Here is a 15,955-nt window from a genome sequence, read left to right on the forward strand (position 1 = left end):
AGCACAGTTAGATCTACAAATAGGTCAACATGACCAAAATGGTCAATTGACCCCATAAGGAGTTATTGCCCTTTAAAGTCAAATTTAACAATTTTTCACATATTTGTATTACCTCACTTACACTGCTTTTAATTTATGTATATTGGAAATTTTCCAATAACTTTAGTATTAATAAATTCCATTGGAAATTTGCCAATAACTTTAGTATAATAAACTCCATTGGAAATTTGCCAATAACTTTAGTATAATAAACTCAATTGGAAATTTGCCAATAACTTTAGTATAAGTAAATATAAATCTATGAAATTTAAACACAAGGTTTGAAACCACAAAAGGAAGGTTGGGATCGATTTTGGGGGTTATGGTCCCTATGGTTTAGGAATTAAGGGTAAAAAAGGGGCCCAAATAAGCATTTTTATAGTGTCCAGACAATAACTTGTGGAACAGTGTATGGAATTGTCTGAAATTGTACCACAAGTTTCCACACCACAAAAGGATGGTTAGGATTGGCGTTAGGGGGTTATGGCTCAATCTGTTTAGGAATTAGGGGCAAAAAAGGGGCAGAAACAAGGGAGATTTTAAAAGTTTGGCGGGGGGGCCAATTTTTTTTAAGGGGTTCATATTTTTTTTACCAAATTTTTCGAATTTCAAATTTTTGAAAAGTTTCAAGAAGAAATCTTCAATTGCACAGTATTGCACATTAGATTTGTAAGATTTTTTACCACATTTATTTTGTGTCAGAAACCTATATTATGTCAAAAATTTTATCACAATCCAAATTCAGATAGTATCAAGCTTGAATATTTTGTCCAAATTTGACCCAAACTGTTCAGGGTTTGACCTCTGCGGTCTATCAGGCTGCGCTCAGCGAAGCATTTTATTTTACTTATATCTCTGAAACTAAAGCAAAAGTATAACGATTGCATTATTTCATGCATCAATTGTAAATAAAAATATCAGGTGAGTGACACAGGCTCCTTGGAGCCTCTAGTTTTTGTGGGTATCAATTTTCTTGGATTGAGGAAATCTTCGTGGATATTTGAAATTCTGGGTTTTGTCAAAGTCTGTATAGAACTCAATAGCAAATTTGTGATTAGTTGAATATTTAAATTCATGGTCCACCTGTAGCAAAGAAAACCAAGAAAATTAGTATCCAACGAATAATAATAAATCCACAGTATATGCAATGATGTGGTTCATAAGTGTTTCTCGTTTCTTGTTTTTTATATAGATTAGACCGTTGGTTTTCCTGTTTGAATGGTTTGACACTAGTAATTTTTTGGGGCCCTTTATAGCTTACTGTTCGGTGAGAGCCAAGGCTCCGTGTTGAAGACCGTACTGTGACCTATAATGGTTTACTTTTATAATTTTGACTTGGATGGAGAGTTGTCTCATTGGCACTCATACCACATCTTCTTATATCTAATTAATTGGAACTCACTGTTATCATTTATTTTACAGATCTTCAGCATTGTTTGGGCCTGCTGCTTCTGTAGAAACATCGGAAAAGACGACTAAATCTAAAGACAGATTCCCCACCTTAAAACTTACAGACATAGAGTTTTATTTTTTTGTATATGATTTACAAAGTCAACTTATTTTTCTGTAGTCACATCTTTCTCTTTAAGTTGAGATAAGAATATTTTATTTTTTATAGTAAATCAAGAAATAAGGTATAGTTTTAGAACTAAGGTTATTTTGAATCATGTGTCCTGAAGTCTGTATTATCTGTTGTGTGACACATATTGATATCTACCCCAGTTAACTTCATTGTTTATATTGAAAAAGAATGTGTGTTTTGTTAATCAACCAACATCACACACTGGTAAATTTCTATTACCTTGAAACAAGTCAATTATGTCTTTTTTTTCGAAAGACATTTATGGTTTGGTATTGATTTTAAATGCATTTCATTATCAAGTTTCATTCATTTTACATGTCCTTTTCTTCATTCATCATATTGATTTTAAAACTTCATTTAAGTAGCTGGGTGATGTCAAACATTTGAGTTAATTGGTAAGCTATATGTTGACCAATGCCATGAAACAATTTGACCATTGAGATCTGACTTTATTTACAGGGTGCTGATATCATTGATAACCTTAGTTCTATAAGTATTGTCTTAAAATTAACCTTCATATAATATTTATATTTACAGTTGAACGAGATGTTTTATTTTTATGTATTCAATGTTTTTATTGGTTACAGGAAACAAATTTTACCTAAAAGTACCATGACATTGCTATATGATTTTATGTGTATTTTTGATTAACTTATTCTAAGTAATTATGCAGTCGAATATTTTTTAGGATTTCTTTTTTTTTTTTTAAGTCTGCATGAAATGAATCTCTTAATAAAAGCTGAAAGAGCAAATTCTGATGTTTTTATACGACCGCAAAAAAATTTTTGTGGTCGTATATTGGTATGACGTTGGCGTCGTCGTCTGGCGTCGTCCGAAGACACATTGGTTTTCGCACTCTAACTTTAGTTTAAGTGAATGGATCTCTATGAAATTTTACCACAAGGTTCAATACCACAAAAGGAAGGTTGGGATTGATTTTGGGGGTTATGGTACCAACAGTAAAGGAATTAGGGGCCAAAAAAGGGGCAAAAAACAAGCATTTTTCTAGTTTCAGCACAATAACTTGTGTGTAAGTGTATGGATCTCTCTGAAATTGTACTGCAAGATACCATACCACAAAGGGAAGGCTGGGATTGAGTTTGGGGTGATGAATCATAAGGGGGTTCAAAAAATTTGGGGGGGGGGGGGGGGATTTTTTTTTTTCCTTTTTTTTTTCTTTTAAAATTTTCCATTTTAAGTTGGTTATTTCTGATTTATATTTAAAAGCAAATAATAATGATATGGTAGGAGATACACACCAAACAGGATGTGTAAATTATTATATAATAAGTATTGTGCAATAGCAAGAAATTTCAATTGCACAGTATTGCGCAATAGCAAGAAATATCCAATAGCACAATATTGCACAATAGCAAGAAATTGTCAATTGTACAGTATTGCGCAATAGCAAGAAATATTTAATTGCACAGTATTGTGCGAAAGAAGATACTTCGTATAAATTGCTTATTTCTTGACCAATTTCAATGGGATTTTATTCTTGAATTCTTGGGGTTCTTTAATATGCTGAATCTAACCGTGTATTTAGTTTTTGGATTTTGGGCCCCGTTTTTAAATTGGTCCACATTGAGGTCCAAAGGGTCCAAAATTAAACTTTGTTTGATTTCATCAAAAATTGAATTATTGGGGTTCTTTGATATGCCGAATCTAACCGTGTATTTAGATTCTTAATTTTTGGTTCCGTTTTCAAATTGGTCTACATTTAGGTCCAAAGGGTCCAAAATTAAACCTAGTTTGATTTTAACAAAAATTGAATTCTTAGGGTTCTTTGATATGCTGAATCTAAACATGTATTTAGATTTTTGATTATGGGCCCAGTTTTCAAGTTGGTCCAAATCGGGGTCCAAAATTAAACTTTGTTTGATTTCAACAAAAATTGAATATATGGGGTTCTTTGATATGCTGAATCTAACCATGTATTTAGATTTTTGTTTTTGTGGCCCCGTTATCAACTTTGTCCACATTGAGGTCAAAAGGGTCCAAAATTAAACTTTGTTTGATTTCATCAAAAATTGAATTCTTGGGGTTCTTTGATATGCTGAATCTAACCATGTATTTAGATTTTGGATATTGGACCATAATAGGTGAATGTCCAATTTAAAATTTTTAAGTTCTTAGACCACATTCATTCTGTGTCAGAAACCTATGCTGTGTCAAATATTTAATCACAATCCAAATGCAAAGCTGTATCAAGCTTGAATGTTGTGTCCATACTTGCCCCAACTGTTCAGGGTTCGACCTCTGCGGTCGTATCAAGCTGCGCCCTGCGGAGCATTTTATTGTTACATACAATTATTGTTCAGATAAGAGGAATATGCATGGGGCATGATATTTTTGTTATTTACAAACCTAATGTTGTGCATGTTATATGCAGTTTTACAGGGTTTAAGTGTCATTATTGTATTCAATTAACATGTTAATTTTAATTTAACTCATTTGAATATAATTTTTGTAACATATAAATAATTGTTTGCTGTCAAAAGATCTTTAATTTTTTTTCTATTTCAAGTCTTGTTCAAATATAATTTTGATTTGTTGAAAGTCTTTTTTAGTCGTCTTTGAATTTTTACATGTATATTTTAAAAAAGAAGATAAAAAACTCTAAAAAAAATCCAAAAAATAAAATCTGTAAAAAGATATTTAAAATGTTTGGTAAATATTTTTTGTATAAGAAAACATCTTTAATCACAAAATACCATAATCTCAATTGAAGCACCACCCAACTCATATAATACTCAAGTGATTGTTTTGTAAAGTCTGGATTGTAGTGTTCTGTAAAGTGGGGTTTTTGCAGCATTTGAGTTTTATTAATACTGTTAATTCAGAAATTTTTGCAATGTATTTAGTATTGCTAATGCAACCAGACGGGCGTCACAAAAATTAAAACTTGCATTTTAAATTTTGATGGCAATAATTGTATGCAGCATTCCTGAAATCACAGTTATTAAACTCGTGTTTGTGTCAATTGTCCAACTATCTCAGTAATAAATGTACACAATAATTTCTGAATTTACAGTAGCCAGACTTGTTCATTAGGCTTTATGTATGGTTTTTATTGTCGCTGAATATGATAGTCCTTAAAGATTAAATTTACATGAAGGGTATTTTATTTTTGTGATTTTACTTTTATGGCAAAAATGAAACCTGAACGAAAAATTCACACTTTACAGTTTTTTTGTGATATAAATGATTCTACTTCTGTTGAGTAGAGGAGAAATCACAAACACTATGATTCATAGATGTTTCCTAATTTTTATATCGTTTTTTTTTTTTCATTTTGCTTTAAGTCATTTGATTCTCTGCAACATTGATTGGTTCGGCTTTTTTCTTCCAGACATAAAAGTATTCTGAATATTGATTTTTTTGTTTTGAAGTATTGTATATTTGGTATTGACTAATGTTATGAAAATAAGTAATTGGTTTTTTATGAAAATGATATATGAAATATTTCCAGAAACTCATTAGGGCTTCATATTAGATGGTTTATTAGAAAATTTCTATCGTATGAGGTGTTTTAATGGATATTTTATGAATTTGTTATTGAATGTGCTCAAATTTCTTTGAATTTGTTCATTCTATGAGGATTTGGCATTTGTACAGAAATTTGTTTCCTATTATTGATAACTTTATTTTGAATGACCTTTCAATCAGTTGCAGTATGAATTTTAATGTAATTTCTGTCTCCCATTTTAAACCAAATTATGAATATTATTTTACTTGTTTTTTTCTTCTATTAACATTGTTATATTGCAGCAGTCTTTTAAGTGAATGGTTGTAAAATAAGAAAACAAGATCTGTGTTTATGAATGTTTAAGGGGGTAAACTTTGGTTAAGGGAAGTAACTCTTATATCAGTAATGTGCTTATACTAGACAGTTTCATAAGTGCTTTGTAAGCATCATTGTGAAACAGAATTACAATAATATAAGTTACTGAGAAGCTTAGAATATATTAATGAAAATTGGTTGATAAAAACATAGCAGTGATATTAAAGAGTTATGGTCCTTAACAGGTCTACTTCATTAATAGCTTTGATAGATGATGGTATATTTTATCATATGTATATTTATGCATTGTATCTGTATAGGTGTTTTGTCTTACTATAGATTTTATAATTGTTTATTGTTCTTCTCCCAGGGTAACTTAAAATATTTGAAATTTTTATGAGGAATGTTGTTAGTTGAAGTTATAGGGCAGGAAAGTTGAATTTTTTTTTTCTAGGAAGGAATTTTAGATTTTATCACAGCTGATTATTTTTAAACAATTTTAAAGCTTTCATTTCTCAAAGTTCAATTTAATTAGAATATTGAGGTCTCTGTCAAGAAACATAGTAAATAATAAATAGTTGAACAGAAGCAAAATTTCCTTATTAGACTTCTCAATCAGTTTTTGAAAGAAAAAGTTTCTCAGTATTTAAGAATTGTTTCGGTATACAAGGCTTTATTCAAATTGGGCCTATGTTTTACATCGCAGTAAGAACACAATGATGTATTTTATTTAATTGGAAACTTTAATTTCAAAATTAAGAATAGAATCATGCTTAAATATATTTAGCTAACTATTGATATTAAATTAAACATGTATTGTATAATTCATCTGTGTAGTCAGTTGTTAGGTATAGTCCAGATTTTAAAATATATTTGTTTGCTGTTCCCTGAATGACCTTTCAATAGTTTGGGGAAATTTCTGAAAAAAGATTTTTACAGAAAAAATGGAAGAAAACAAAAATACAAATTCCAGTTGGCAGAATTTATGAAGGTTCAGTCAGAGAAACAGTGAATACATTAAATGTTGTCCTTAGTAAGATTGTGCAAAGACAAACCAATAATTATATATAGCTTGCCTTTTCTAGTCAAGATGTGATTAGTTACTCAAAGGCTATATACCAAAGTAAATTAAAGCCTCTTAAAAACTTGATACCTCATATTTATGAAATATATTGTTAGAATTTCAGGTATGTTTTCTTGTCAATATATGTTAGAGAAAATTATGATTATACAAAAATATACCGTATTTTGGTGTGTATAATGTGCACTTCTTACTCTAAAATGTAGTTGGTAAAGGGGATGCATATTATACACCACTATAGACGGTTTTTGATTTATTTTTTTTTCAAAAAATGTTTTTAATTTTTTTTTTTTTTTTCCTATTAATATCGTTTTTATTTTAAAAATATATATTAGGAAACATATTTAAATTAAGGTTTGGTGGGTTTAATGTTCAGATTGTTTAAAGTGGACTAAGCCCAAATTAGGTATATTTAAAAATTCGTAAAACATTAGATGTGAAACCAAAGCATTTAAATTTCAAATTTGAGCAGCTATTGAGAAGTATTACGAAACTGCTATTTTATTGAACAGAATGTGTTTAAGTGTTGTGGGCTTTTATAAGTAAATGATGAGCCCATTTGCTACTGTAACACACAGATTAATATATTTTATTTTGCATTTTTTGGTGTTTTCAAGTCAAATCAAGTCCAGTAACTTTGTTCATCTGTGGTTCATCTGAGAGTCTAAAGTCTAACATATAATGTGAAAAATTATCACACTGTAGAAGTAACTGGTCAACATATTACCCCAGTAAGTCCATATAATGTTAATATTTCCATTTTAGTCATTTTCAGTTAAACCATTGCTAGATATGTCTTCTACATTGTTTGAAAAACCACTGTCCATATTCATGGTGATACTGGCTAAGCATAATACATGTATTGGTTCTTTTATAATATTTTGAGAACAGTAATATCTGAATAAATAATTGTTTTTAATGCAAAGAATCTAAAATTATAGTATACAATTTTCAATCAATATGGATATAGTAGCATCTTTGTAATGAAAGTATACATTAAAATCAACATTAACCTATTTATTTTACTATCAAGAAATGAGGGCTGCATCCAACATAAAAACTTTTATTATATAAAATTCTAAAGTCTTGAAGAATAGACATCTTTTAGTACTGAGGTATTATAATAGTCAATATTGTTGAATTATTGCTGACATAAAGTATTTACTAAAGTCTAATAAGTTTATTTGTTTTCCCCCAGATCTCGAAACGTTCTACGAATTTTTTAAGTTGTGCCTTAAAATAAACAGTTTTACTTATAAATTCTACTTAACAGATTAAAAAAGGTAGCTTCATAACTTAAAACTTGTGCCGTTAGAAGAATTATTGCATCTTGTAATTTGCTATAACGATCTGAAATGATTATGGAAAGAGAAATTTATTAACTAACTGTTACAATGTTGATATTCATTACATTTTTTCCATTGCTTCTCAAGATTGTACAGATTTTTAAATATAATCAGTGCATGTAAATAAGCTTTTAATTTTATTCGTGATTTTTCACATGCTAAATTATTGTTTTTATGGGAGGTCTTACAAGATTCATTTTGTGTTCAATTTATTCATATGTGGAATAGTTGCAGATTTTACTTTTGTAAAGAAACAGCAAAGATGTTGCCTTATACAAGGGCATCATGTCACTTATTAAGCAGTTTTTATTATACAAAGATATATATATAAAGATACATATTGAACCTAAAATTGCATGGACTAATATATGGTACCAAGGGATTCACTCTGGGTATAAGTAGGTGCATTAAACTAGTACAGAAGATATGTTTAAATTGGTTGTGTATTTGAGGTGGCACATTTAAAAAAAAGGGTTTTCCCTTGTTTAACATTTTCTTACAGTATATGAACAGCTGTTTATTTTTTACATGGGTGAAGCTTTGAATTGCAATGACCCAAAACATATATTTTTATTGTATTTTAAAGACATCTAAATTTGATAAAAGTTCTTTCAAACTTGGTAAATGTGTTGATCAATGTGTAGGGTTTATTTCCATCTATAATTTAGATTATTTGAATTATGAGGAATAAATACTACCCATAAGTTAGATTAAAAAAAGCTATGGTAAAATCCCTTTGGACATGTGCATTTGGTAACTTATAAATTTCTCAACTTCTGTGGCATCCATTGGTCCATTCATACATGTTACTACATTATATTCTATAAACAAAGTTTTGTTCAATTGATCAACTGAAATCTTCGATTATTTTTATGTGAATCTCAGTTTATTGCATAATACTCGTTCAAACCTGGAACAAAGTTGGTTTCATTTATTATGTGGTTACTGTATGTATAATTGATGTTTACATCAATTCATCTTTTTACTTGTACTATTTATCAAAAATAATAAAGTTTGAGTGTTGGAATACTAATTAAAATGTTTTTTTGTAAAACTGGTGTTTTGATCAACCAAATTATATACATGTATAAGCAGACATTTCCAATCATACACTAGACAAATGCCTTGTACATAAAATCATGTTGTAATTGATTGTTACATTTTTCTTAATTAATTTCTGGTTTTTCAGATTTTATCTTGAAAGTAAAGGGGGAAGTAAGTAAACTTGCCCTAATATCTGTTTTACGATAACTGAATTTTTGAATTATTTTCAGGTGAGTAATTACTTATTTGAATGAAAATTCAAATCGGACATGTCTGAAAAAATTTGTTATTTTAAAAAAAACTGCATTAGAAATAATAATTTTGAAGAAATCTAAAGGGTATAAAAAAACAGGAAATTAATTTGGTGTGGCCTTAGTCATGAATTTTATGTGTACCTATTAGTGCTGTTATATATTGTCCCCCAAAGTTCAGTGTTTTCAACGCTTTAAAAGTTTATTCTGTGTATTTTATAGTGAGAAAGAAAGTAAATAAGAATTATATTGTAATTTTTACATGAATAAAGTTGATAGAATTAGTTATCTTCTGTTTTTGTCACGTGTTGATGAAGAAGAAAAAGCAAGACTTAGGTATGTGGTTTCCCACGGCAGTCGGCAACAATGTATTAGTTTGTGACTGGGTCAAGTTTATAGGGAACCACTAGTAGTAGGTCAATATTTGGTATGCAGTTGTATTAGAATTGGCACATCTTATTTCCATAGAGATTATTTGGCCCCGCCCCCTCTATTGACTTTGAAAATTTTGCTAATTTACATGAATAACTTTGTGATTAGTTCAGTTGAAGGGGAACCATAAATGGTAAGTCAATTTGGTGTGCAGTTGAATAATCAATGGCACATCTCCTTTCCATGGGGATTATTTTGCCCTGCCCCTCAGTCATGGTCTATTGACTTTGAAACTTTTGCTTAGTTTACATGTATTAGTTTGTGATTAGGTCAGTTTAAAGGGAAACTTCGCAAAAAAATGAAAAATTCATATTCTGTTCATTATGTATAAAAAAGCACAAATTCATAGATATTAAAGTTTTATTCTGCAAGTTAAGAAATCACCATCGATTTTAAATTTAGAGTATCAATTCTCCGCATGCGGCCATTTTGACATCCTCCCCGAATATTGACCACGGTACATCTATAAACCACAAAGGACCAAAACAAGCAGTAACCTAACGTAGCCGTAATTGAGTGTCGATATCTTGTCAAGCGTACGGTTGTTTTATCTGACAAGGAAAGCAGTTTCCCGGGTCACAAAAAAGATTATGATAGACATGGTTGTGCAACCTTTCCTGACTAACTTGATACGGAAAATGTAATTTTATATATATTATTTTTTAAATAACTATAACTAATAGTATGGTCTGTCGTTTTGAAACTGTTTTGTTTACGAAGTATTTAAAACAATAAATTGAAATTAGTTAAAAAGTCAAAGTTATAAATAAGTGTTCCGTGTAAAATTGTTTTTGAAAATCTAGTTTGTTCATAATTGTTTTATGTAATAAACTTTTTAAAATAAATTCGGACCTTCCCTTATCTGATCACCAGAATGGCTAAAGGAATTGTTCCCAGAGGTATTGTGAGGTGACACGTACAGGTATTCAAGCGATTTCCTGTCGGGCTTTAAAACTGTTATTACACAATTACATAAAACAAGTTCGTGCATCACTTCTTTTCTGGGGGTATTGATCAGTGTACACGGCCGATAACATGTAACTTCCATTTTGAATCTATCAGGTGTAATATACAACTTTGTATAGCGTATCCGATAGTGATATACTAGTCATTGCTAAACTCATACGCTTGTTTATAAATAACATTTTTGGTGTAAAGAATGATATTTATGAAAGTTTAAATAATTAAAAAAAAAAATTTGATGAAATAAAAATCTATTTACACATTTTCCAAGGGTAAATTGGGGAAAATGTAAGTATATACCCGTTGTCAATAATTATGGACATTTTGAAACATACAAATATTGATTTAACAAAATGTGCGGCACTTGTCGCCGGATCATTGGTTTATACGCCTAGATGGAAGGTTTAATACGGAACTATGGATAGTCGCAATATAGAACTAATATCATACAAGTATATTGAATATACGAGAGAAACATCCAGAACCAATCTGATTTAAATACAGGTCGATATCTAACTTGCTTTGGTTCATCGAAGCTATAGACATAGTAAAATCACAGATTTATATTTCAATAAGATTATTTCGAACAGTTTAAGAAATTCGTCATCATCACATTTTCCTGGTCCGACATGCATGTTATATATATATTCCACTGGACGTGCACTAATGATCCCCAAAAGCCTATTTGAAGAAATAAAGAAACTTCACTCCGGATAGACTGATGGTAGTTGTATTAACGTCTGGTCAGCTAGAGGGTTGATTTATTTATTTAGTTAGCTTGTAGGGGATTTAACCACTCTTAATATTGCACTTATGCATTAGATATTAAATGACAGTACCGGTAATATAAGAGAAAATATAAATACGAAAAGTCGCATATCTGATAGAAAAGGACTCACCATTAACTATAGGATTGTACTTACGATTGTCATTCTAAATGGCATAACGGACAGTCATTTAAATGCATGCATGTACGCTGTGATAAAAAGGGGTGTCGCAGTTGCAAAGTAATCATCATAAATCTATTTCAAATTTATTATTTCCTGTTATTTTTATAAGTTAACGCAGAGACATGTATACACTAGATCTCTATTTAACGACAAGCAACTATATAAATATCTGAATCTGATGTGACTTACCGTTCATCTCTTTCTTTTTTCTCATTTTATTTTTATTTTTGCAGGAATATACACATTGTAAGATATACTGTTCCTCGATTTGGGGGGGGGGGGGGGGGGGGGGGGTCTGAGGTCATGTCTATCTATCATTGATTAACCTTGACATTTCCGGGTATAACAGAGCTACTTGTATATTACCTGAATGTGGTTAGGTGACGTCCCATGAGGTCTTACGTATACATGTTCATATTTATAATGGTTTCTGATATAACAATTAGGTTTTATAACATTCACACTTCTGCATGTTCTGTATACCAAATTCGTATCTTTTTTTCAGACCGAATGAGGATGTGAATATTTTCCAGGATCAAATTCATTTCGGGATTTTTTTTATTTCTTTGTATTAAATCTCAGAAATTTACAGAATATACTGCTTGTCCGCTTTAGGAGTTTTCTTGTCAGTTTAAACAGACGTATATATGTCTCTGGTTAAGAGTGGGTTTATGAATGAATGATAAGTCTTACAAAGGTACAAGATATCAAGCACATTGAAAATTGATTTCGACGTTCTGTCTCCATTTAAAAAAGGAAAGTTGACGTTAGATTGATTCTGTTATTTTTTTTAAACATCGTTGGTCAAATAGCTGAAGAATTATATAAATACGTTGTGAGATTTATAATATTTTAATAAGGACATTCCTGATTAGGTAAATGAAGATCGCTTTGGACGACAAAACTATATTTTTGTAACTGATAATTTTCTCTGCACATTTAAATATTCAAAGTTACCGATGATAATTTAAAATAGTACTGTTTTGATATATACGCTCGTTTTCGTGTGCCATTTATAATATTTATATAATTATTTTATTAAAAGTGATTCCGAATTTCGATGTTACAACAAAATACTCACCTATTTATTTAAAAACTGAGCAAATGCAAAATGTTAAAAAAAATATATATAACGGCGATTAAGGTATTTTGCCACCATATTCCTCCCTTAATAATTAAAAAAAATCTGTCTCATACCTGCAACGGCGAACCCTTGAGGACAAACACCACTCTAGTGAAGATCAAAGGATTAAAATTACATAATGCTAATCTTTTAATTACCGTGAATTTAACCACGCCTTTACCAGGTGGTGTCAGCATAATACACATGCATTGTATTTACACAGTACTAGACTGATGCAAGGATTTGTATAGTAAGACAAATCCTCGACTGAAGTAATAGGGGAGAATACAAACGTGAATTTCTATTATACTATCAGTTATATATGTTGTTCAAAATATCCGTCGAAAAAAAATCATAAAAAAATTCTATTGTATGATTTGCTTTTATTACTATAATCATATCAGAAACCCTAAAAATATAAATCGTAAATTTTAATTTAAAAAAATGCACGGCTAATCACTTTTCTTTCTGAATTGTTAGTTGGTTAATAGCTACACCAAAAGTCGTTGATGCGCTTTAAATCGCGTTATTAGATGATTAACGAACAAGACTTTAAATGAGATTAATCCACTCCCGGCATGCAAAAAGACTTAAACTACGTCACATAAGTCAGGAAGTTTGAATAAATAGAATTAATAATTCCCAATTTTCTTCTTTATTAGTTTTCATATCCAGATAAAACTTGGTGAATATGTTTTTAATGGTATTATGAACATAATAAGATGATAAGTAAAAAATCGCGAATTTTCCCTTTAAGGTGGTAGGTAAATGATATTTGGTATGCAGATGTCTTAGCATTGGCACATCTCATTTCAATGATTTGTGATTAGGTCAGTTTAAGGGGGACCAATTAGTGGTAGGTAAATGATATTTGGTATGCAGATGTCTTAGCATTGGCACATTTCATGATTTGTGATTAGGTCAGTTTAAGGGGAACCATTAGTGGTAGGTAAATGATATTTGGTATGCAGATGTCTTAGCATTGGCACATCTCATTTCCATGACTTGCGATTAGGTCAGTTTAAGCAGGAACATATATATTGACATACTGTTCCCAGGTTTAAGGGGAACCATAAGTGGTAGGTAAATGATATTTGGTATGCAGATGTATTGGCATTGGCACATCTCATTTCCATGAAGATTGTTTTGCTCCCCTCTCAGTCATGGTTCATTGACTTTGAATATTTTGCATTATTTGCATGTTAAAGTTTGTGATTACAACTACTACTAGGGGGTGTTTTAAAAACATTGACTACCCACAAGGGTCTTGTGTGTCTGTTTGTGATTATTAGATCAGTTTAAGATGAAAGACTAATGTAAAGTCAATGATATTTGGTATGCAGTTGTATTGGCATTTGCAAGTCTCATTTCCATGGAGAGTATATGGCCCCAACCCCTCATCATGGTTCATTGACTTTGAAACTTTTACATAGTTTACAAGTTAAAGTTTGTGTTAGGTTACTTTTAAGGGAACCACTTATGATAAGTCAATAGTAATTGGTATGCAGTTTTATAAGCATTGGCATTTCTTATATCCATGCAGTTTATTTTGCCCTGCTCCTTCAGTCATGATTCATTGATTTTGAATGATTTGCATAGTTTACATGTTTAAATATTGCCATTTTAATATCAACATGCAAAACTTATATCTGTGTCAACATTTTTTTTTTTTTTTGTATTTCTGACATGGAAAGTCCTTTCAGAAGTTTCAGATAGATCATCATAGGTTTCTGTGTCAATCAGGTTTTATTAGGTATTTCTAGATCAAATCTTTGAAAAGCAAATGAACATGTAACCTCCTTGATAAAGCAGCATACACACTGCTCTGTGATATTTGAATGTTGCAGGAGTGAGAAGAGGAATGCATATACGTCTATTGTTGAAGACTGAGTGTTGCCCTTTAGATGTCTATTGGTTACTTTTCGTGTTGGGTAGGTTTATCATTGATGCATACCTCACAATTTCATTTATTCAAAAACACAAGCAACAAAATCTTGGAAACCCTTGGATAAGATTTCTGAAGTCTACGACTCAGGCTATCCTCATCAGAGTGCATTGAATTTTGCCCTTTGTTATCTCTTATTTCCCAGTTTTGCCCTCTCCTCTGTGACATATTCTTAATGTCAAATACTCAAGTTTTCATTGTTATGCTTCTGTATACATCCTTCTTGACGTTAAACCAGTCTCAAGCTTTTGATTACCTGTCATAGCATTTGACCTCTTGACTATTGGTCATAGCATTTGACCTCTAGGCTACCTGTCACAGCATTTTCCTCTTGACTACCTGTCACAGCTTTTGAACAGTCTTGACTATGGGTCATAGCATTTGACCTCTTGACTACCTGTCGCATAGCTTTTGATCACCTGTTTTTTAGCTTTTGATAACCTATCCCACAGGTTTTGACTTCTGTAGATGATTTGGTGTACAATATTACTTTTTTTATTTCCCTTTAAATTTGTTCAAGGGTGATGTAAATAGTTTCAAAATAAGTTTTACTATAAATCCTTAGAAATAGGTCTTTCAGTTGATGTTTTAGTTTCTGGATTTGTTTAACCTACAGTCTGTTTCACTAAAACATACACTGAACATAGTACCTAGGGATTTATAGGCACTTTGAAAATGGAGTCACCATATATAGATTCAATTTTAGAACTTCTCCTTCATTTTAAATGTACAAATAAGTCCTTAATACCCACCCATAATTGAGATTAAAAAGTGACTTCCATGTGTCCCATATATGTTATGATGGAACAGGCCTTACCATGTGTAATATGTAATACCATGAATCAAATTACTCTGAATTGTAAAAATGAAAAAAAATTAAAATATATATATTTGCAATACAATAAAAGTAATGATTTAAATCTCAATTGAGAAATATTAACTTTTAAAAAATTTTGAAATTAAAGAACCTTAGTGAGCGCTCTCACATACTAGTACCCCACGTCCCCACATTGTTATTGGAGAAATAAAATAAGTGTAAGAAAAAAAAATTGTATCAGAAAAAAAAATTGAATCATAATTTCCTGTCAATATGCACATCTACATAGTATGTCCTTATTATCTGAAAAGGTTTCATGAAATTCTGTTGTGTGGTTTGAGAGGAGTTGCGATGACAAAAGGTTGCAGTAGTATATTGGGCAAATAAGTTCAAAGGGGCATAACTCCTGGAAAAAAAATTGAATCCTAATTTCCTGTCGATATGCACATCTATGTAGTATGTCCTTATTATCTGAAAAGGTTTCATGAAATTCTGTTGTGTGGTTTGAAAGGAGTTGCGATGACAAAAGGTTGCAGTAGTATATTGGGCAAATAAGTTCAAAGGAAATTGAATCGTAATTTCCTGTCGATATGCACAT

At 30.7% G+C, this 15,955-nt stretch overlaps 1 protein-coding gene across 3 annotated transcripts in view; it reads left to right on the plus strand.

The window, feature by feature from the left end:
* LOC127705703 (CD82 antigen-like) overlaps nucleotides 1-15,955 on the plus strand; it is a 237,599-nt gene that overhangs the window by 38,538 nt on the left and 183,106 nt on the right. For 2 of the 3 annotated variants that reach the window (XM_052210079.1, XM_052210080.1), the window contains exon 9: nucleotides 1,462-2,756. In XM_052210079.1, the coding sequence (XP_052066039.1) occupies nucleotides 1,462-1,518 (57 nt within the window). In that variant the 3' untranslated portion in view covers nucleotides 1,519-2,756. Of the gene's footprint in view, nucleotides 1-1,461; nucleotides 2,757-15,955 lie in introns of those variants that run through there. The other variant, XR_007983937.1, reaches the window with a different exon arrangement.

This window comes from Mytilus californianus, unplaced genomic scaffold, assembly GCF_021869535.1.
Source record: "Mytilus californianus isolate M0D057914Y unplaced genomic scaffold, xbMytCali1.0.p SCAF_6, whole genome shotgun sequence".
In the NCBI taxonomy this organism is placed as follows: domain Eukaryota; kingdom Metazoa; phylum Mollusca; class Bivalvia; order Mytilida; family Mytilidae; genus Mytilus; species Mytilus californianus.